This window comes from Dermacentor andersoni, chromosome 2, assembly GCF_023375885.2.
Source record: "Dermacentor andersoni chromosome 2, qqDerAnde1_hic_scaffold, whole genome shotgun sequence".
Taxonomy (NCBI): Eukaryota; Metazoa; Arthropoda; class Arachnida; order Ixodida; family Ixodidae; genus Dermacentor; species Dermacentor andersoni.
In genome coordinates this window covers 75,448,352-75,472,105 of record NC_092815.1, presented here as the reverse complement: position 1 = coordinate 75,472,105, position 23,754 = coordinate 75,448,352, and the positions used below count along the sequence as shown (strand labels likewise).

Sequence of the window (23,754 nt, the reverse complement as noted above, 5' to 3'; positions counted from 1 at the left end):
CAGGCCAATTCGCAGAGCAAAAAGACGACGCTTTATTTCCAGCTCGGAAATATATATAGAAGAGAAAAGAGAGAAAGAAGGAAAGAGGGACCATCGCCGCATGCGCGTAGAGGCGCACGTGGCTCCGAATAGGTTATCTGCAGCATTCCTTTCCCCTAGTAGCCGTAGCGCTCCACTGGCTTTCTGGTTCTTGTGGAACGACGAAGGTCAGGAACAGGCCCTTCAGCATCGATACGATGGCCAAGATATGTCACTGATTGTTCACCAAACTTGCACTTGTCGGAACGAAGCTTGATACCGTTCTCGCGGAAACGCTGTAGCACAGCTTGCAGGTTTACGTTTTCAGCATCGCTGCTCTCGGCTATCAGGACGTCGTCTAGATAAGCCTGGGTCCCTTTTAGCCCTTGCAGCACAGATTCAATTTTCCGTTGGAATATCGCTGGAGCTGATGCGATGCCAAACGGTAACCTGTTGTAGCAAAAGAGCCCCTTTTGTGTGTTTATTACTGCTAATTTCCGCAAGTCTTCATCTAGCTCGACCTCATTGTAAGCATCGCGAAGGTCTAAAATAATGAATTTTTTTCCTCCACACAGGTTTGCAAAAATATCGTCTGTGACAGGCAAGGGGTACTGCTCAACATCGCACACAGGGTTTAGTGTAACCTTGAAGTCCCCGCAAATGCGCACTGTTCCGTCCTTCTTCAAAACTGGCACGATGGGCGTTGCCCATTCGGAATTAGGGACTGGAGATATTATACCACCTGAGACTAATCTGTCAAGCTCCTTAGACACTTTATCACGAAGTGCAAAAGGAATTTTCCTTGCCTTGAAGAACTTGGGGTTTGCTCCGGCCTTGATGTGCAGTCGGGCTGGCGGGCCTTTCATGAGACCAGCGCCTTCAGTGAAAAGGTCAGAGTGTTGCTGCAGCAGCGTCGGCACGTCCTCCAAGGCTTGTTTTGGCACAGGAGCCGTCGAATACACGCTCAGCACCTGAATGTGTTCGTCTGTTAATTTTTTCAGCAGGTCCCGACCGCATAGACTGGGGCCATTGCAGTCTAAAACTGTCAGACTGCACTGCACTGTTGTACCTTCATAAGAAACTGGCATTGTCAGTGCACCCAGAAGCGGCAACTTTCCGAGATAGCATGAAAGCTGCACTTACGCCTTTTGTAGCGGCGGCCATCGGTGAGAGTGCAATTTGTAAATGCTCTTGGGAATGACACAAACAGGGGAACCAGTATCGATGTCCATCATTATTTCGATGCCATACCACGCAAACGATTTCCTGATGGGCGGTATGAGAGAGCGCGTGGTGGTCAAGGACCAGATTTGTGACGTGCTGCTATCACTCTCTTCGCTTTCCGTCACCTGAGCAGTTACTGCTAGCATTTTGCTTGTTTCATTTGCCGCACACATTCTCGCTAAATGCCCTGGCCGTGCACACTTGTACCATTTGCACTTGATTAGTCGACAAGCATTGGTCTTGTGACCACGCTTACCGCAACATTTGCATTGTTGCACGCCTTGCGACTTTGCGCGCGATTCGTATTGACCAGAGAGCTTTAGCAATCTTGCTTGTTCTTGGTCCGTAACAATACCTTGCGAATCGCGTTCAGCGCTCTCTGCAGCAAGGGCAAGAGCCTCGGCTTCTTCAAGATTCAGATCTTTCTTCGCTAGCAGCTGCTTCTGCAGATTCTTGGATCTGACGCCGCACACAATACGGTCCCTTATCATTCTGTCCAGCATAGTTCCAAAATTGCAGTTGTGTGCCATCTGCCGTATTGCTACTATGAATGCATGTACAGATTCCCCTTCTTGCTGGCAGCGATGGAAGAACTTGAAACTTTCAGAAATTTCATTCGGTACCGGGTCGTAGTAGCTGTTTAACGTCTGCACAACTTCTTTGTGGGTCAGGGCGTTAGGCTTTCGCGGGGCTACCTTTCCGTTCAAAATTTCTATTGTCCTTGTTCCAAGCGCAGCTACCAGCAGGGCCCTTTGCTTAGCATCGTCCTTCACATCATTCGCTTCGAAATAGGCTTCAACCTTGACTAGGTACGCCTGCCACTTTTTCGTCTTCAAATTCCGGTAGCCTGTGTGCCATGGTCAGTGGTGGGCTCCTTCTGCTTGGCTTCCTTGCTGCAGCAGAATCCTCGTCGCCACTGCTACGTTCTACCGGCCAAAGGCCGGCAGCTACGCGATGAAATCCAGGCCGATTCGCAGAGCAAAAAGACGACGCTTTATTTCCAGCTCGGAAATATATATAGAAGAGAAAAGAGAGAAAGAAGGAAAGAGGGACCATCGATGCATGCGCGGAGAGGCGCACGGGGCTCCGAATAGGTTATCTGCAGCAGAAAAGAAGCCACGTTGGTTATAAGAAAAACAGGAACCCTTAATTGCAGTGTCTGTCATTGCTCATGTCAAGAACTTTTAATCTATTCGACTTCTGTTTGGACATGCTGGTGCTTTAGAGCCATGGAAGAACAGCTGTGAACATTTAGTACACTAAAGATGAATGGGAACAACTGCAAAGTTAGAAAAGTGCAAAGTTAGGAAAGGAGAAAGACAAAAAGGAAGAAACCATTGTGTGAAAAATGTAGTCTAATAGTGCAGCGCTTCTTCCTGTTAGCTATTCTTGGTGTGTTTGTGGTTTCATGCCTTTTCTTGCACTGTTTTCTTCTCATCCTCTTTCTTACTGACAGCCTGCGGGAGCGGGTGCTGAGTTGTGTGCAGCAAAGCAATGTGCGTGAGGCAGTGGAACTGCTGGTGAGGGAGAGGCATAAGACACGCAACCAGCAGCGCCGGCCCAGCCTCTACCGTGATGTTCTTTTCCTCTCCTTGGTCGCCATTGGCAAGGACGCTCTCAACCAGAGTGAGTAACCCTTGCCATTTTGGCCATCAATGATTGCTATTTTTGCCCATGAAGTTGAAACTGGGGAGCCATTTCTTGCATGACTGAGACCTGTCTATTCATTTACTCACTTGTAAAGACAGTATCAATAATGGTAGATATTTAATTTGTATGTTGCAATGAAGTGGTTGGTATACCATTTAGATTGTAATTATCTGTGCACAGGGTGCCTGTGAAGCATTCACTTTTTTTTTTTTTTCTGATTAGGGTATCTTTTACCCCACCATTTTAAGAAAATTGGTGACGTGCTTGAAATAACACACAAGCTTTTGTCATGGAAAGTGTTTCATTTCAAGAAATCTTTAAATGGGTGCCCAGGGTGGCCTTTGTACTTGACCTTCTGTCTTTTACTATGAGCCAGGCAAATGACATGGTGGACATGCCTCGAAGCATCAGAAATCTGTTTTTAAGGGCTAGAATGCAACATGAGCAGAAGAAATAATAATGTGGAGCACTTTTTACGTGTGTAACTTGAAAGGTTTGTGTCATGTTGCTGCATAAAATAGCTGTTAAACATGTTGTGGCCCTGAAATCTGCCATTCATGATTTAATCAAATTGGTTTCCATTGCCTATTAGGAAATCCTAATAGGTGCTGTACTTTGTTTTTTCTCTGTAGGATTTAGTTTTGCCTTATAATAGAATGTCGTTTCTATGTACATGAGTATGTCTTTAGCACATTGCTACTAGTGATGTCAACTTGGTGGTTTTATTAGCTCTGACTGGTAAAAAAAAATTTATTTGTGAGCAGTTGTCAAGTCATCTCTACCTTTAATTTTCTTTCCTTTTTCCTTTTTGTTTGGTAAAACAATTAAAAATGTTACATATACTGGCACTCTATATGTTGCAAACATGCTGTTTACTGGTGCTCTCTTTAAAGGGCCGCTCACCAGGCCTGGCCATTATGAGCTGACAAGCACAGTGCATACAATGCGTACTAACGAATGTGTCTGCTAACTATTACATCCCTACGTGTCGCATAAAGAGCTTAAATTGCAAACCACTGGCCGTTTGCCCTTCTCCTTGCGGTGGCACCACGCTCCCAGCAGGAGAGTTGATGTCAGTCATGCAAGTTTGTCTGCATACATTGCCGTGCTGTAACAATATTCATAGTGACACGTCACTTCGAGAGTTAAGGGTCACTTCGAGAGTCAAGGCGTAAGCCTTTAGTGGCTGATGAGTGTCTCTCCATGGTGGGAAAGCGGTGATCAATCAAAGCTGGTGACAGCTGTCACAGCACTTGATGGATGACCCTAGGTGGACAATGGGTGATCATCATGATAAATAAAATAATTAAAAATGAAACAAACAAAAGAAAAAGAAATAAGAAAGGAAAAGAAAATTGCCGAGTCAGTCGGATGTCTCCGAAAAGTTCACGCTCTGCGCTTGCATCCCATGCTAGCAGCCACGGCAGTGTCCATTCGCAGCACAGTTCAGACAACAGCAACAGAGGTAGTCACAGGCTTTCACCTGTCGCAGTTTTGCTTAGCAAAGTGCCCATAGATTTTCAAGGCAACATCAGTTATTTGTTTAATCTGTTGCTTCAGTAGACGAATTAAAGTTTAGAGAAATAATAAAGAAAACATGCAAACTGAATGCCTGCATGTTTTTGTTTTCTTCATACCATAGCAAGAGAGATTTACGTGCGTTTTGTCTGCTTGCTCCCACGTCGTGCATTCAGCGAAACGACAACGAAATTACGTTATTTTCTACTGTGTTCCAGTGCCGCAATCACGCTCTTTCGTCCTCTCATACCTGCCTCAGTGCTTGGGATTGTGGCACTGCCTTATACTACTAATTAGGTGTTCTCGTGCAGAGCGCACAAAATTGTCCGCTGTGCGAAACGAGACATACCCAACAGCTTGCATGCGAGACCATCACCGAAAGCGTACCGCTCAGCAAAAATGAGAGAGAGAGAGAGAGAGAGAGAGAGAGAGAGAGAGAGAGAGAGAGAGAGAGAGAGAGGGGGGGGGGGGGGGGGGGGGGGGAGAGAGAGAGAGAGAGAGAAGAAGGCAAGGCTCGTGATGTTATTCATCATGCAATCCTCTGGCTCCATTATGAGAGAAAGCAGGGAAGGAATTTCTCTTGCCGAGGCTAGACAGGGCAAGTGGAAAGAGTGTTATGTTGGTGGTGGCACTTGCCTCCTGAAATCGTGGGTTTGAGGCACTTCAGTATTTCTATCTCCACTATTAATGAACTAATTAAAAAAATATTATAGTAAAACACTCCTTAGGGGGCACATAACAACCTCCCGTTTATAACCAAGATGCTATATGGCCTGGTGACAGACCCTTTAATCTAAGAGTGAGAATTATTGTAATTGTCAAATGATGCCTCAGTTGGCATTGCTTCCTCTATATGACCATGTTTCCCTTGAACAAAAGCTTCCGCAGCTTCTGCAGTTTAGAGGGTTCAGGTTAGAAGCACTTTCCCTTGCCACTATTTTCGAGAATGGTAACATAATGGCTGCTGCAGCACACACTTGAAAATTATTTAATTGAACACCCAATGGGGGTGGGGGGGGGGGACATAATATGAGCAAAGGAGAGCTGTTGCAGAGCACATTTCGCAAACATGGGGTAGTGTTCTGTTATTCGAAGTATCATGAAAATTAATCTTTAATGCTATTTATCATGCCTATCCTTTAATGTTTTCTGTATGAATGGAAAGCCAGCTTTCCTTCCAGTACCATTTCTTCCACTGTGTGCCATGCAAGTGCAAAAATTTGCATGCTTAACTGTATGTCCTATAGCAGCTTGAATTCTGACAGGTTTTTGTTTAGCTGTTCTTAGAGCCCTTAATTGTGGGTTTCCTTATTTTTATTTGCCAGCACTTTGAGCAGCTTTCTGGAGCCTATCATTTTGCCCTTGTAGTTTTATTAATTCTGGACCTACCAGCAATCGACGCAAACAGCAATGTTGTCTTTCTGTAATTGTTTTTCTCTTTCACAGATTTGTTCTACCGTGACTATGTTAAAATATATGAAGAACTGGCGGCCAAACGCTCTGCATTGTTCAAGTGCGACAAGTACCCATCAGTGCGTGCCATGCTTTGCCGCAAGTACTTCAGAGACTTGGAGCTGAAGCCATTCTCCTTTACTTGAAGCTGTGAATGTTCAAGTTGACTGTAGATCGGCGGCATGCTGTGTTTGAGCCATGGGCTCAGTCCTGCAAAAGGGGTGTCGCTTCATTCTCCAGCTCTGCCATGGTTTGATGCTGGAGAGGTACGATCAAGCTAGCGCAGCAGATTGTTGTTGACTTTGTGAAGAACTGTTGCATTTGTTTCCTTTAGCTGATGTACTCCACTTACAAGAGTGCTACGCCTTCTTGAGCGATGTTAAATAGCCTATATCAAATAATTTACAAAAGCAATGCATTGTCTTATTTATACACTAATGTGTGGTTTGATAATATAGTCGACTCGCAGTTGTTCTTTTATTATTATTTTTTTTTTGTGTGTGTGTGCATGGCATTGTATAGACATATACAACAATTTTTAAGCGATAGGAAAAAAAAAACTCATCAAAATGTGCCACAAAGAACTGAAGCAATGCCCCAGCTATTAAAGAGTCGGGCCTTTAAAAGTGCATGCAGAAACTCTGTAGTTGTGATTGATGAGTGTATAATTGCTTCGTTTATCGGCGTGCTTTTGTCAGCTAGTTATTTACTAATCAAGATGTTGTTTTCAGTTTTGTTTACTAATTCTGTGAGCAGTTAGCTAGGTTTTTCTCTATTCTTAGGCACATGCATTCATATCATGTTCACTCATAAAATCGTGGCAAAGATTAAGCAGGGACCCTGTTTTGTAATGATGGTTTTCTTTTTTCATTTGTTCTGACCTTCATCACTGGCTTGCATGCCACTGTTATTGCTTGTATCAACCCCCTTGACATGAGGAAAGAGCAGAATTGAAGGAAAATAATTGTTACCTAATTTGGCCCCAATCTTGATGTTTTGCTTGAAACATGTCGTGTTTACATGATACATTCTCGTTTCATGTTATGGGGCTGCACTTCAACATCTTTTCAGCCGTTGGTGTCGGGCAGCTGCCATAGAGAGTAGCAGCAACTCATTGTGTGCAATGTGCTTTTACATGCGCTCTTCTTTGTTTAACATAAATTTAAAATGCATGTGTGCCATTGTTGTTGTTGAACTGGCACACTTGTCTTCATCCAACCACTGTTGAAATCACTCTGCTCATGTGTATGCCAACATGCACATGGTACATCATCCCAGCACACCTGTGACTGTTTAAAAATTGCAGCTACACTTGTATGATAACACACTGTACACTACATTGCATGTATACATGCATATATTATATATACACAAATATTATATATATATACTGATATGTTTTTTTATGAAGTTTAGTAAAAGGGTTATGGAAAATGTTGTCTCCCTGCTTTTTCCAAGGCCTATGACAAAATCCTAGGATTTGAAGCTGGCCTAAGACTTTTCTCATCACGTGTATTTGTTATTATGTCTGTTGTGGCGTGCGTGCCGTATCAATTGCATCTTGAGGTTAGTACAGTAGAACCTCGTTATAATGGCGTCACATCCAACTTGAAAGTACCTTCATTACAGTGGATTCTCCTTAAACATAACCTCAAGCGACCAGAGAAATTGGTTCCGTTTATCAGGAGTTCCATTTACTGATAGACAAAACTGAATACAATTGCATGGATACAAAACCAACCAATCGTGAGGATGGTGTTCCGTTTAAGAGGCAGTTTCGTTAAAGCGATTTCCATTTATCGAGATTCCACTGTATATCCAATATTGGTTATAAGTGTGTAGTATATTAGTTGCATGCCATTATCAGCAGGAAGCACTCTTACTTCGTTATATATAATAATTCGTTATATTTATGTTTGTTGTGTTGAGGTTCAACTGTATATCAGTATGCAGCTTCTATGAACTAAATTTCATTTGTTCTCAGTGTCCTGGTTAGTCCCATGTCATTAAAAGGACCCTGAACCACTTTTTATTGAAGTGGATAAAGGCATTTGAAGTGAAAATAGGCTATTTCAGAAATACTTTGCCACAAAAAGTACTTTAATGCGTTCGGCAGAAGCGGAGTAATTGGCAATCAAACACGGCCTCCGCTGTGCTCCCGTTCCTACTTCAGTGCCTTCCACTGCGAAGACTACGGCACAGTGGGGCGTGCCCACAACACTCCACTTTCTAAATGTCACCATGGGATGCAGTTCATATTTCATTTTAGATGTTGACCTAGACACCACGACTTCCGCTTTTGGTGCCTATGACGCACTAAAAATAAGGCAAATCCGGTTGTCCTCAGCGAGCCGCAGTGCGCTTAGCCAATGGACTCGTGGTGGCACCCCGCAGCGGCCACGGTATCTACCGCTATCGGCCAATAGCAGCTGTCTAAGGGAATGATGAAACAGTGCATCTTATGATGAAGTAGTGCGTCTAGAAGAGAGTGAGGACAGGGCCTTCTGTTGAAAAAAGACCGTTTGAGAGAAAGGTGACTTTGTGGTCCGCTTGGCTGAGATGTTCGTAGCAGCGTATGCCACCTGCAGACTATGTTACCTCACCAAGCTCGAGGGGTGGTTCAGGGCCCCTTTAACTGCAATTTCTGATGCTTCATGACAGGTTAGGGTGTGAAGGTAAACATTGTCATACATAGGTTGTGCAATTACCATGTAAAATTTTCAGCCTTGTGGGCGCCAGACATTTTCACCTCTCTTGCTATGTGGAACATATCTCATAGCCTTGCCATTCTGCTGTTCATCCAAGCTGTAATTTACACATGCGCTGATTGTAGCTCTGCATAAGTGTGTTACATATCAGCCTTAGCAATAATCCAGCACATGCAGCCAATGTCTCTTTTATTTGCAATAGTCACAAACATTATTTCGGTTCTCAGGCCAGGTTGTATATCAATAGATGGCTGTCCAGGTGACTTGGCTTTTTCTACATTCGCATTACATGTGGCTTTACCTAGTTTACATGTTGATGGTAGCTTACTCACTTATAGATGAGAAAATTCACTAGATAGCCGATTCTGTGCATCTGTGACCACAGAAACACAAATGCCTTAAGGATTTTCTGATAAACTTGATTAAGCCACTTGGAGATTGTGTCATGTCTCAAATTGTGACAGTGACTGCTACTGAGGGAATGAAGGTGTGTGGAGGGGCATATCTCTTTTTAGCATGTGACTTTTAGTTGAAGCTGCCTGCTATAGACAGCGTGTGCCACAGTCTGGTTCATTCAGAGCACAAATATTTCATGCCTAGAATGTGCATACGCTGACAGAGGGATTGAAGACTGTGTTCGCTGGACAGTCAAAGACATAGATGGTGTAGGTGCCATCAAGTTGCGACACGCACCTGTAGAATCTGTGTGGGTCATTCGGATATGCGTAGAAACCGTCATTAGGACACTTTAGCTCTGGTGCAGATGTTGTCGTCGTAGGAGCACCTGTCGTCGTAAGTAGACTGACACCAGTCTCATTTTCTGGTTTCAATGTCGCTGGCAGCGTTGATGGCAAGTTAATTCCTGTAGTCGACATTGTTTCTGGTTCCGGCTCCACTGGTGTTGTTGATGGCAAATTCGTTGCCATGGTTGGGAGTGGTATGGTGGCATTAGCTTCAAGTGCATCTTTTATAGCTCTCTGCAGGGGGTTTTTCACACCTCCACATGTTCCTGAGAAGTCATCCGTTTCAATGGACCAGACCATGGCGCCAGCAAGACCCAGGGAGCGTGCGAATAGGACCTGTTAAGCAGGAGAGCAACAGATCTGTAATTAACTGCTGTTGTTAATTGATTACAATCTCTCTTGTCATTTTTAATTTATAGAGGCCAAGTTTGAGTGCTGTCTGTGTAATCAAGGTGCTGCATCAACTGCTAGTGATTTGCAAATGCATCTCTGATTGTTTTTTAAAGAGTGCCTTCATACACTTTTGTGAAGCCATCTATTTCAATAAAGAAGGCCATGGCATTTGCAAGACCCATGGAGTGAGCAAACTTCACCTGTTGTGTGAGAAAGCAATAGATTTGCACTGGCTATTGTGTAGAAAATGCATACACCAAATCTGGTGTCATTGATATTTTAAAACAGAGTGCTATTGTTAGACATTTGAAGCTATGTCATGCCAGTTTACAAGTGGAGCTCCGATTTTTAATTTAACATGTGGCCTTCTTGGTGGTTAACTTCATAAGAAAAACATACATGGGCATGCATATGATCTGTGTACCTTCGGCGATGTTTATAGTATTTGATAGTTCATGTTACTGAATATACCTTGGCATTCGTCCTATGCCAAGATATGGCTTAGGGAAGAAATTCCGATTGATTAGAGCATGTTGAATTGCCCGAGTCTCTTTGCAGTGCATTGAATTCCCACAAGAGCGATGCTACACACATTCTTAACAGTGATGGGTCAGCAGGTCCGCCTAGATGACATTATGGACCTAGGTTTGATTGGTGACGATTCGGCCAGGTTCTACAAAGATATGCCATATTTTGACCCGCCATCCCCGCATCCATTTGACACCTGCCTCAAAGCTCACCAAGGTCATCACCTTTTTCTCAGCACGTAGCTACTATGCCTTCGTTGCTATGAAGACACCTGCCGCCTGTCAGAAGATATCGCTCACTGTAAGAAAAACATTGACCCTTTGGGGCTTATCCCCTAACAATAGTAATTTTTCGTGCATTTCGTTTTTTTAAACTCTGCGACTCCGGTATAATTTTCAGGTCACGAATGGTCTGCACGTGTTGGTGTGACACAGCATTCCTGACATCTATGAAAATAGCGAGTGCTTTTAAATAAAGGAAATGTACACACGATTGATGGTTATCGTCGGGGGACGAGATGAGCCCCAAAGAGGCGAATATTTTGCAGCACTGTCCTTGGCCTGGGGGGTGGGGTACGGAGCGCATACGGAGATGGCTATCTATTTATTTATTTATTTATTTATTTATTTATTGTTATTGTTATAACAATTCCAGCCCACGCACATTCTGGCTTGCAAACAAAAAAAAGAAAGTTTCACGTCAACTTCAGATGAGCTTTCACGCATCTGTGGAATTCTGCTTGGAGTTGGGGCAGACAAGTAACAACCTCTTCCGTAAAGGCTTTCTTTCTTTTTTTTTAAGTGATCGGCAAGGGGAGACCGAGAGAAAGAAAGCAATTAGAACCAGCAAAACTGTAGGCTATGTAGCCAACCAGCTGTAAATATCTTTGCTCACAGCTCGTATAGCATGACCAGAGAACATGTTTTCGCAGTTGACACTGTGTACCCGTGAGCCAGACAGTTATCGCTTTTCTTACTTTTGCTGTGAGGCTTTGCGCATCGTCAAAGCCAATCCACAGGTTTCCTTTCACAGCTACTGGGGCGACCACTCCAGCGTCTCGCGTTATTTTCCAGTCCTTGGACGCCAGAAGCTGCATGCAAATCTGAAAAATCGTGAGCAGGTTAAAAATTCTGTGGCTCATAAATACTTCACAGTAAGAAAATGAAGTGGATTGACACACACTTGGTACACAACTTGCACTTCACATCAGCCATTAGAGTCCTTTGGTATTCTTGTTGGTCTTGATAACTTTTAATGCATCATCTAGAGTGTGTGGCGAAGCGTTTTGGCCATGTACTAGCCTCGGTGCTTCGCTGTTAGGACAGGTACGTCATTGTTCCGCCGTCTCCTGTCAAGTTTTAAGTATTACTGTAACCGGGCTGTGTTGGGCTAACATCGTCCGATGTAAGGCAAATGTATTTCCTGTGCTGCGAGGGATCAATATGGTGAAGCTGCATTTTGGAACTTGCATGCTCGGCGCTTCTATTGGTGCTGAAGGCGCTCATTTATTTGGTTAATATTTTGAAATAAGCTGAAACTGAACGTAATGTTAGCTTTGCTGTAGTGGACGAGTGCTATCGGAGAAAGTGGTCGCTCTTCCGTCAAAGCAGCACATAGAAAACAAATTCGCAACTCTGCTTTCATCACCGGGCAGAAGGAACGCGTTCGTGAAAGGAGGCCCTAATCTTGCGGGTGTAGTACCGCAGCTGATTATTTTTATGAACTCGTATTGTCGAAGTTAACGCGAAAGTGTACTGTGCACGATATAATTAATTTATATAACAGGTACATCTGCACAACACGTGCTCATACAAACGCACAAATGTATCACTAAGACACTAAACCAGTCGAGCATGATTTAATGTTTCGTTTTAATGGCCCTTGAAGAGCTCATTGTACCACCCACCGACTGAAACGGAAATAGGAAATTTTATAGCAACAGAGTCTGAATGACTGGTGACAAGCACCTGCCTATACTAACCTCATTGTAGCCAAGGTAACCCGATTCTCCAGTTGTGGGCCCAGCGGGTCCGGGACCCACTGTGGGAGCCAGGAAGCCGTTGTTCTTTGGGTTGGCCAGCGTGAAGGTGCGGCCATAAAGGGGCATGCCTAGCACGAGCTTGTTCGGGTCCGCACCCTTGTTGAGCCACATCTTGACAGCTTGCACCTGTGGAGGAAGCATTCACCCATTGGACCATCAACGTGCTGCAGATGTCCAGCAGAGATTCAAAACTGGACATTCGAATGTTTCTAGGGCATATCTAAGAAACCTGTGGATCATTCTTGAATTTCCATGGGATCGTCCCATGCACGCGAATTAGCGTTCATAGAAATGTCCCACAAACATCATAATGGGATATTTGGACGTCCAAGAGATGTCTAAATATGGATTTTTATTGGATAATTCCAATTACGTCCCTAGGAGATTTTTGTCAGGATGTAGGATGTTTCTGGGACATTGTGTTACCAATCGTCCAAAGGATGTTCATGGGACGTTTGGTTGTGAATTTAGGATATCCACAGGATGTCCTTATTGATTATAAATTAACATAATAGGGACATTCCTCATAATGTGCCCTAGCAGAGCAGTAGGCCTGCTGCATTTTACATACCATTAACAAAGTAAGTTTGGCCTTGTTTTGTGTTGGCTTGTGGGGCAATGATGAAAAAGGAATGGATGGATGGAAATAACTTTATTTTGAATCCGGCAAATTTGACGACCCGGGCTCAGGTCTCCCATGAGGGGACTTCGAGGCCTTGCCTCGTCGCCGCCTCTCGGGCTTGCGGGACAGCCCACTCTTGTGTCTTGAGGTTGGAGCTGCGCAGAGCGGCGGCCCACTTCGATGCAAGAGCCTCCGGAGCTACTGCCATTGTAGCTGATGTAACCCGACACTCCCACAACATGTGTGACAGCGTCGCTCTATTTTCCTGACATAATTTGCAAAGAGCAGTCGGGTATTGCGCGGGGAAAATGTGCTGCAATCGCACCGGACTGGGGAACGTTTGTGTTTGCAATTGTCGCCAGATGACTGCCTGGCGACGTTTCAGCATAGGGTGAGGTGGGGGCAGCAACCGCCTGCCTAGCTGGTAGTGCTTGGTGATGTCATTGTACCTGACCAGGCGTTCTCGCGTGTTTTGAACCAGGAGTTCCGAACTCGAAGAGGCGGTCTCCGATTCTGCGCGGCGGGTCAGTTCTCGTGCAGAGCGGTGTGCTACCTCGTTCAAGTTAATGAGGCCCTCATCAGTGGGGGTGGCGACGGGCGCTGGAAACCATATGATGGCGGTGTTATCGAAGTGCTGTCGACCAGCTTTCCTTAGAATCTGGAGAGCTTCGGAGGAAATGCGCCCCCGCGCATAGTTGCGAACTGCGGATTGTGAGTCGCTATAAACTACCTCGCAGAGGGGGTCGGTAAGCGCAAGCGCAATCACTACCTCTTCCGCTGTTTCGGGGTGTTCCGTTGCAACACTACACGCGTGCGTAAGCCGGGAGCTAACGTCTACGACTACCGCCGTGAACCGGTGTTCTCGTGTGTATTCTGCGGCGTCTACAAAGCGCGTAGTCCTCTTTCCACCCAAGGAGCGCAGCAGTGTCTTGGCACGGGCCTGGCGTCGGCCCCGATTAAATTCGGGGTGCATGTTTCGAGGTATAGGGGCGACAATCAGCGTGTCGCTGAGGTCGGGTGGAATGACCTGTTTCTGACCGTGTTGGACGTGGTAGTTGAAGCCGAGTTTCTGCAGGATGTACCGGCCCGTGGCTATCAGAGACATGCGTTCGAGTTGAGAGGTTCTTTGCGCATCCATGATTTCCTCAAGCGTGTTGTATACCCCCAGCTGTAGCAGACGAGCAGTGCTTGTGGACTCCGGTAGGCCAAGGGCAATCTTGTAAGTCCTGCGTATAAGGGTGTTGATTTTCTCCCTTTCAGTGACATTCCAGTTGTGGAAGGCAGCCACATAAGTGATGTGACTGATTGCGAAAGAGTGTATGAGGCGCATGACACTGTCCTCCTTCATGCCCGTGTGCTTGTTTGTAATGCGTTTGATCAGGCGGGTAGCCGCTGTAACCTTGCCTTCGATTTTGCGAATAGCTTCTATGTTTGACCCGTTGGCTGTTATATGCATGCCTAGGATGCGTATCTTCGGGACTCGGGGAATGCAGGAGCCGTCTTGCGTATAGAGGATTATGTCGTCACATTGGCGCGATTCGGCTGTAGGCTTGGGCCGGCAGCGCGGGCGGTAGACGAGCAGCTCCGATTTCGGTGGAGATAGTCGGAGACCTGTGTCTTGGAGGTAGGTTTCGACTGCAGAGACCGCTGCTTGTAAGGTGCATTCTATCTGACCGTCACTGCCCTTGTTGACCCACAGGGTGATGTCATCTGCATACAAGGCGTGATGGAGGCCATCGATCTCGTCGAGGTAGGCCGGGAGACCCAGCATCACGAGGTTGAAAAGGAGCGGGGATATGACCGATCCTTGCGGAGTGCCGGTGCTTCCTAGTGTACGTTCGTCGGATGTCATGCTGCCGACCGCGAGGGTGACTGTGCGGCGCGACAGGAAGTCTCTGACGTAGTTGTAGCTTCGCTCACCCAAGTTGAGCTTGTTTATGCGGCTCAGGATTGCTGCATGTGCTACATTGTCAAATGCCTTTTCCAGATCTAGGCCGAGGATGGCCCGGTTGCCACTAGTTGGGTCATTGATAATCTGGTGGTAGAGCTGGAGCATGACGTCTTGAGTGGAGAGGTGTGACCGGAAGCCCACCATAGTGGGTGGGTAGGCTCCAGTGTCCTCGAGGTGGTGGTTGATGCGGGAGAGGAACGCGTGCTCCATCACCTTGCCAACGCAGGATGTGAGGGAAATGGGCTGCAAGTGATCGAGGCTGGACGGCTTGCCTGGCTTCGGTATCAGGACTGCTTTAGAGCGTTTCCACGCCTCTGGGATGCGACCTGCTCGCCAGCATTTGTTGATGTATGCCGTAAGAGCGGTTATCGAGGCATCATCGAGGTTTCTTAGAGTCTTGTTCGTAACCTTGTCGGGACCAGGTGCTGATTTGCCATTAAGGCCGTGGAGAGCCGCGCGGATCTCTGACTCGTGAAATTCTTCATCGAGTGTCACATTTGTCTCTCCAGTGTAATCTCCGTGTTGAACATCGGGCCGTTGAGGGAAGTACTTGGCTAGCAGTAAGCCTTAAGCCGCCAACAGTGGTATGAAAAAGGAATTGCATGGCTCTCGAAGATCCATCCCAGCGGTCTAATAAGGTGACCAAACATTTTTATCATGCAAGCTGAAGTACCTGGAGACAGGCCAGGAATACAGCCCACCGCATCTCAAAGTACCTAAAGAAGGCTGCAGTGCTGCTAAGCATTGTGCACATAATTCCCTGCTACAGTACGCCCGTACATTACATACAACTTGATAAAAATGCGTTAATTTAAAACATAGACATGCAAGCTATACTTTTTTGTGCTAACAGGAACGAAGCTACAGAACTAAGTTCTGCAGGCTGCTGAATCATTTGACAATCTCGTTAAAAATACTGCATTTATTTCAATAAAACAGTTGCAGGAATATAACGAGTTCAATTCTCAAGTGCACTCAGCAGTGTCAGTAAAGCACATCAATGCAAACGAATAAAACTCGATAATTTCATTATACAAGCTCAGCTATTAAGAGTTAAGGCTCACTGCAGGCTGGCTCAGCAATCGTAGACAACTACATTGCAGTCCACATGTACTCAGAAATTTAGTGGGGTATTTCTGTGGACTTGCTTGAGCAGTCACGGAGGCAAAAATTAACCCGGAGTTCACAGGTACATCGGCCCATAAGGAAGTTGCCACACACTAGATGCAGCCTTTCATCCATGGTTATAGATGCAGAACAAGAGATCACGGGTACGCTACACAATTTACTAGTCATCCTGCAGGACCGGTTCCAGTGGCCGCAGAAACGAGAATGGACTGTTAACAGGGTGTCTACCAAGTCGACATTTCCAAATTCCAAGAGTTTTCCAGGTTTTCTCTGAGTGCCTCTGCAATGTTCCCTGAGTGATACAGAACTTTGTTTTACATCAAGACAGGCTGACACCATGTCGCCCGATGCTGTCATTCTCTAGTAAGCATGTTAAAAATAAAAAATAAACTTAATCGAGTTTGAATAGTCAGAAGTAGCATTTATTTTATTCAAAAAGAAATCAGGAGGGAAGTGTTATTAAAAATGCACAGCAAACAAAATATCTGAAAACAAAAATTGTAAAACTCATTGCAAATCGAGTCGAACATTCTCAAGTACGAATGAAAAGGAGATGCTTAAAGAGAAATGTTTTCGACTATGAGATATTCTTTATCAATTGATAGCAAGCTCATTGGTATGAGGCCCGCACTTGTCACAAGTGAGATGGCCTCTCAACAGCTGTTGTGTCAACCTCAACTGTCCTAACATACACTCAGCCCGCGCACAACGCCTCAGTGTTGCGTTCTGGTTTGAAGTGTTTATTTTGGTTTGGATGAGGGACACCTGCATCTCGGCGTCAGCCAACACTTCGTTTGTTGAGCTCAAGCTCCTTGTAAGAAGCGTCGGCATGCCTCCTTTCTCGTTCATTCCTCAATGCGTAGGTTTTTTTTTCTGTTCTCGTCCTCCTTCCACCGCGTGTTCGCCCCATGGACCATTTGAAGCATCCTCTTCCTCAGTTGTACAGTCAGCACCCAATTTTTTGGACGCCCTGGGGGCCGCGAAAACGTCTGTAAAATCGGGCAGTTCGAAAAAAAAATGAACGCATGCCTTTTAGTGCCGTTAAGGGCTCAAATCGCCGCAGGCACATCCGAAGAACTGGAAGACTTTCGCGTATGTTTCACCGCGTAACATTTCCGTATTGAGGCGAACCGGACTTTCAGGAACCAGCATTACGTAACGCGTCGTGCTCTACGATTCGAAGCCAATCGCGAGGACCACAAAGACAGAGTCGGTGCCGTTGCTATACCACTTGCAGAAGCAATGGCAGCGACGGCGCCGAACGACCACTGGTACTGGTGTTGATCGCGCTTTACCCAGTGTGCATTGTAGTCACTCCAATAGTGTCCATTATGCAAATTTACTCGGGCGTTTCTATGAAAATTGGCTTCATCTGTGCATATGATGCTGCGCAAAAGTCCGGTGGCTCATTGGCTTTTTTGAGGACTCAGTTCCAGAAATCTAGACGATTCTGCAGGTCCCTATCTTCCAAGCATTGGTGCTGGACAATGGATAAGGTGGTACGGGTGAAAGGCCGTCGTTTAGAATCCTCGAAACTGATGACGTAAATTGGTACCAGGGCGACCACGCCCCGCAAGCTAGCATGAGGGTTTGAGGCCATAAATGCAAGAACATCCTAGCATAGGCTAGGGACTCAAAGATGGAGTCCTACGCCTCTGTTAATTGAACCTGCCGGTTTGTCTCGGGTTTTCACCATTTCTGTTGATAGTTGACGCGTCTGGTCTACCGCCACACTTCCATGACTGATATGTATTTGCTGCCTTCCTCTTGTTGTCATTTGCAGCTCCCAAGGCAAGGATCACTTTTACCCTTTTCTCATCAGAGAAAGACATGGCGGCTGGGACGAAACAAAACGCACCTTTAAACATTTGCACTGGTGTTGTCAATTCGCTTTTGTGGTGATAGGTTTCATGGCAAAAAAGAAGGAAAATCCGTTTATTTTCTCTACGCTAAGACAACAGCTATCACAGCTTGTTTCCAACTAACACCAGACGCGCCGTGTTACTTTGGCCGAGGCGCGACAGATAAGGCGATCACGATCACGACGTTTTACAGTGTATACGGCTAGCCGATTCGTCCGTCCGTCCATCGCCTGTAGGCCGAAAACTCCTTCGGCACAACCCCATGTGAATGTAAGAAAAACAATAGTGAAGGAGAGTCGCGCGATTGGCTGCGCCAGTAATGACATCGTTGCTCTCCATCGCAGCCAAGCGGGCGCGCAGCAGTTTCTCTCCGGCTGCGACACGGGTAGGCGACGCGCGTCATACGTACTCCTGAGGAGTAGGCAGCTTTCGATCAGCAACGCCGCGAGCAAAACCGTGAACGGGCTCGTCTACGCCATGCCGATGCTGCAACCCAGGCACAAGAACAGGCTCGTGCAGCCGAGCTCAAGCAACAGCTGCGTACCGAGGATACGGCATGCAGCCTGCCAAGCCGTCGTCTAATGAACTGTCAGGATTAACCCTCTGATAAACACCGTGCCGCACGTTTCAACTTCGCTGGTTAACCATCTGTACGGGTTGCTTGGGCGGTGATATTTCTTTATTTCCTTCATTTTGTTCTGGCTAACTCACAAGGAGCCTGTTCGAGGATGCGGATGGGAGCGCAGTCACGTGGTATTCGCCATATTTCGCAGGGTTTATTTATCAGTCGCAAACAATTAGTACGTTAATAGTACGTCGCTGAATATACCGCAGTTAGATTTCCTTTGCCTCTGTCTACGAATGCCTCATTGACATTTTGATAATTATGATAGTACGTCTCAAGTTAGATTATTGGTTACAATAACCTAATTAAATATCAGTAACGAAAACATTACTGACAGCTACTCCACTGTACTGGAAAAACATGCACTAAATTTTCTTCGAGTAACGCGTTGCTTCTTTAAAAAAAGAATCTTGGTGCACGATAGTTAATTGGGATACCCTGTATATTCTTATGACCTCTGCATGCAAGTGACGATGTTCCCATCCATAATAAAGGTTGTAGATTATTAGAAGTGTCTTTGTAATGAGTGGTTAGTTTTGCTTACTAGAAAGAGAAGCGATACTGTGACACATATCATTCACGTGCACTTCCCACGCCGTTGATAAAAGACTGCCGAAGGGGTCACTAAAGTCTACAGGCTTTCTTCAAGGTCAAAAAAGCACGCAAAACATTTTGAAGCGAGGTGAACATACAGCAACATATTCTATGTATTTCTAGGCATAAGCTATCCATACCTTTAGAAATAATTGTTAATTTGCTACCTCCTTTGTTTAAAATCGTAATAAACTTTGTCCTGTGTATATAGTTAAATACATTGTGTATGTTCACGCTGTCTACAGCGGAAATTTAAAACAATGTTGAAGTAAGAAAATACGGATGAGGCAGCCGCCCCCGGTACTTCTAATGCGCTTGTTCTCCTATTGTCAGGATTTGCAGAAATAAAGCAAAGTATGGATTAAGATCCGTGCACGTCCGCGCCAACAGTGATGCAGTAAGCTATCAGCCATAACAAAATTTTAAGTGAAAAGGTCGAAGCAATTCAAAAGAAACGTCAAATGATGTTTGTGACAAAACTCTGGTAATTACACGTTAGGTGGGGGGAGGTGCGGGGGTGTTAGACTTCATCATCTCCGGGCGGGGGGGGGGGGGGGGGGGGGAGGCTTTCTGTAGTCGGCGCCCATGCAGTGTGAGCACATGACACAACCACGACGTTCAGAGAAAACCCGCCAACTGAACCTGTGAGAGCGGGGAGCGCACCAATCCAGCAACCTTCAGGCATTCTGAGCTTAAAGAAGGGCGAAGAGATCCAATAAGACGGCAGCGTTAAGTCATGTGACCGACTACACGCAAATCGACACAAAGCGTGCATGCAACGTACAGACAGTGGCGATTCGACTGGGTAAAGACAGTCACTGCTTTTCTACGGCAGTGGTTGCAGTTGTTGCAGAGGTTGAAGTACTCGGCTTTCTCGAAACGTTCGGAGAGCGTAGGAGTGCATGTGATATGTGGAGCGGTATGTGGTAACGCGCAGCTGTTCCGGCGCTCTGCCTACCGCTTTGCGACGTTTCCTCCCGATATGCTTGTGCAGTTTCGGTCGTTCATTGCGACTTCTCCATTTATCGTCTGCGTTGGAAGTTTGATCCCCAGTGCAGCAGCTTCACGTTGCTGGCTGACATGTCCTTTCGGAAGAGCGTGCACTGAAGGCAGCCGTGGAAGAGACTTAACATTCCGCGATACGATATCACGTAGTACGTTAATTTGGACTGTGTGTGTTGGTCCCACATATGGCCGGGATGGGACATTCCGTTGAAAAATCCTTGAGACATATATAGGATTAAAGTTTTGGGGTTTTGTTTAGATCCCAGAAGTTCAATCGTGTGGATGTCCAAAGGATGCATGTCTTAAATAGGAAATCCCGAAATTATTGTCCGCATGTTATCTACTGGACGTCCTTACCGGGACTTGGACGTTCGGGTCTAATTGGGATGTCCGGAGGATATTGCCTCGAACTCTGAGGAAGCAACATGGAAGAAACAGTCGGCCACTGACGTGGGCACGGCTTTCTGCTGTGATTGGGAATCGAGAAACACCTTTCTATTCGATAGCTGCCGAATTCATTAGGAAAACGTGCGAACTGAAGAGTTTAACGTCCTCCGCAGTGGTTTGTTGTGTATGCCCAGTGTCTCTATACATATATTTCTACGCGCAAGCAATATAATCGCGTGTAGTCTCACGTTATCTGCAGTTATAAAATTGCCGCTGGGCTTCGACGTGCGTTTTTGTTCACCATGGAGCGCTCAGATATCGCCAGTGTATATCCAGCAAGTTTTCTTTTTATGTCTTTTGTCACTGGATTCAATTAGCCTCTGTATATGGATCCTACCTAGAGTCCCACCATTCTGGGCAAATATTATGAGTAAACCGTACCAACTAGCCCAAGAATCAGCCTTGTTAAATATTGAAAGCCATTCCAAAAAGATAGACTCATAAAATCCTATAATGGTGGAACATCATTCCGCGCCGCTTCTGCAGTGTTGTATTGTCATCATGCCGGTCCCCCTGAAAGTGTCTCAGCGTAAGGGACTCGTTTTTAGCCAGCCTAACTTTCGACGATATGATTATATGCCGAAATTTCTAGAAATATTTGCGAGGGCTGTAAATTCGTCCCAATGGACAGGCCATTAGAAGGCCGGGCACGCTTAAAAAAATAAAAAATAAAAAGAACAATATTTGCGATTTCTATAGCCATTTGTGAAAAGCACGATCTCGCCATTGTACTTGTGTCAGCTAGTATCTCGACAAAATAATACTTGCCACGTTGAGCTTTTTCTCATCTTCACTGGCGTTTTCGCGGACTCCTAGCGGTGAACAGTGTCCAGTGTAACTGTTCCAAGCCCCGAAGAAGTCGTACGCCATCACGGAAATGTAGTCCAGGTGCCTGGGAGGTAGTACAATTTCTTTAACATCTCTACGTGGACATCCGAAAAAATAAATGTGTGTGTGTGTATATATATATATATATATATATATATATATATATATATATATATATATATATAGATAGATAGATAGATAGATAGATAGATAGATAGATAGATAGATAGATAGATAGATAGATAGATAAGGCGAATTAACTGCTGTGTGTTATTTGCGTGTTTGAGTAGCACGCGTGAATATTAACTTGCAGCGAGGTGACTCACACGCATACCTTGTAATCGCAGGCACATCGTAGGCCCCATCCACAGTGCTCTCCCCTGCAGATACAGCCGCTGTCAAAAGTCGTCCAGGACCAAGAACTTTCCGGAGCTCCTGCGCAAAAGAGGATACACCGTGAACTCTCATTATAACGAAGTCGTCGGGACAGAACTCTTCTTCGTTTTAAGCGATATTTCCGTTAAAAGCGGAGGTGCTCTAAAAGAGCGATAGTATAGGGCGGGACGTGCACTCCGATAGCGCGGGAGCTCGTAAAAAATATTCTAAAAAAATTGCTGGCTCTCCCGTAATCGAGAGTACATGTAAGCATGAAGTGACAACCGGCAACAGATTGGTTGGAGATGATACTAGCCAGGATCTTAAAGTGGGTGTAGTGTATGTTCACAACGGCACACCCCACCACACCACACCGTACCACGTCATACTGTGCACTGGTCCAGTGAATAAGAATAGAGATGTGGGCGAGCTGGTTTAAGTCCATGGTGTAAAATTTCTGAAGCACGAAGAGCTGAATTGCGGAAGAAAGAAGAAAAAAAATGGACGAAGAAAGAAGCGCTCGTGTTGTCCTCTTGTAAGCCTTCTTCCTTCGTCTTCTTTTCTTTTTACGCACTTCAGTGCTTGGCACTACAGAAATTTTACACCATGTGCACTGGTTCCTGTGGACGCTGCCCAGCTAGAAGAATAATGAATTGGATTCTGGGGTCTTGCGTGCCAAATCCACGATTTGATTATGAGGCACGCCGTACGCTCTTAAACAAAATTACACCCCTTGGGTCGTATCTTGCCACACAACAATAATCGTCATCTGTCTTGTCCGCATTTCCTTTCTTTAACGCTGCGAGCCCGGTACTTCCAAATCACGAACGGCATGCGCGTTATCAGCATGACAGGTCATTCTTGACAGGAAAGTAGCGAGCGCAGCGTTTTCAAGAAAGGAAAGACGATTACTGTTGTCTGGCAAATACGCGCACCAAAGGTTGTAGATTTGTTTAAAAGTGTAGTGGGAGACTCCGGATTAACTTTGACCACCAGGGAATATTTAACGTCCCTCAATGCACGAGACACAGACCTTTTTTGCATTTCGCCTCCATCGAGATGCAGCCGCCGCAGCCGGGATTTAATCTCGCGACCTCCTGCTTAGCAGCGCAACACCATAACCGCTAAGCCACCGCGGCGGATAGAAGCGCCTGAAGGAGGCGCTAAGCAGCGCTGCGCCATCTCTCGAGGCGACGCAAAACCCGCGCCGCGGAACTCACGGACCACTGGCGTCCAGAAGAGCACAGGCAGGCAACCCTCTCCTAACGCCAAAAGATGACAATGAGGTGTATTGTGCCCTTTATCTGCCTTTTGAACGTCGCTATTGGAAATAAACAAAACTCCAGCGTGCTAGAAGTTACAGCCTGAGTGATGTTGTGAAAAAACATCAGGACGAACTCGGAAGCAATATTTTTTGTGACTTGTTTGGGCAGTAACCAGCGTATGTAATGCGGTCCTGTACAAAGGATTGGGGGCCAGAGACTGCATTTTCTTAAGTTTTGACTGTTTGCCCGGGTGTTCTCGTTTGAGTGCCCGGATAACGCCTCTGACTTTTGGCTCAAGGTCAGTTGAAGGTCGCCGACAACGGCAGCTAAAAGAATTTGCTTAAAATACATCCGCGCTCGATAGTGGGGGCATGACAGTGCAGAAATTCTGCTCACACCATTGAGCAGCTGTTTGGTTTGTCTATTATTATCACGTGATGCGCTTAAAGGGCCCTTTACCAGGTCTGGCCATTTTGAGCTGACAAGCGCAGGGCATACAATGCGCGACAACGATCGATTCTGCATTACATCGCTACGCGCCACGGAAAGATATGAAATTTCAAACCGAACGCCGTTTTCCCTTCTCCTCGCGGCCGCCGCGCTCCAAGCTGAAGGATGACGTACACGTGCTAGTGCGCCTACGTACACGTGTTTGCTGTAACGTCGCTCGTGGTGACGCGTGACTTCAGATATTATTCTAGGCAACATCTGTTATTTGTGTAATATGTTGCTTGAATAGACGAATTAAAGCTTAGAGAAATAATAAAACACGCACAC

The 23,754-nt window shown here is 45.7% G+C and overlaps 2 protein-coding genes across 9 annotated transcripts in view; one reads left to right on the top strand and one right to left on the bottom strand.

Annotated features, from left to right (window-relative positions):
- Positions 1–7,296, top strand: part of Crag (DENN domain-containing protein Crag) — a 134,260-nt gene extending 126,964 nt beyond the window's left edge. For all 7 annotated transcript variants that reach the window (XM_055076958.2, XM_055076962.2, XM_055076961.2 and 4 more), the window contains exons 39-40: positions 2,699–2,868; positions 5,857–7,296. In XM_055076958.2, the coding sequence (XP_054932933.1) occupies positions 2,699–2,868; positions 5,857–6,008 (322 nt within the window). In that variant the 3' untranslated portion in view covers positions 6,009–7,296. The remainder of the gene's footprint in view (positions 1–2,698; positions 2,869–5,856) is intronic.
- Positions 7,297–8,742: 1,446 nt separating this feature from the next.
- Positions 8,743–23,754, bottom strand: part of LOC126541811 (chitinase-3-like protein 1) — a 38,377-nt gene continuing 23,365 nt past the window's right edge. For both annotated transcript variants that reach the window (XM_050188757.2, XM_050188756.3), the window contains exons 4-8: positions 21,672–21,772; positions 21,278–21,401; positions 12,216–12,401; positions 11,211–11,336; positions 8,743–9,649 (exon numbers count right to left, since the gene is read on the bottom strand). In XM_050188757.2, coding sequence (XP_050044714.1) covers positions 9,167–9,649; positions 11,211–11,336; positions 12,216–12,401; positions 21,278–21,401; positions 21,672–21,772 — 1,020 coding nt within the window. In that variant the 3' untranslated portion in view covers positions 8,743–9,166. The remainder of the gene's footprint in view (positions 9,650–11,210; positions 11,337–12,215; positions 12,402–21,277; positions 21,402–21,671; positions 21,773–23,754) is intronic.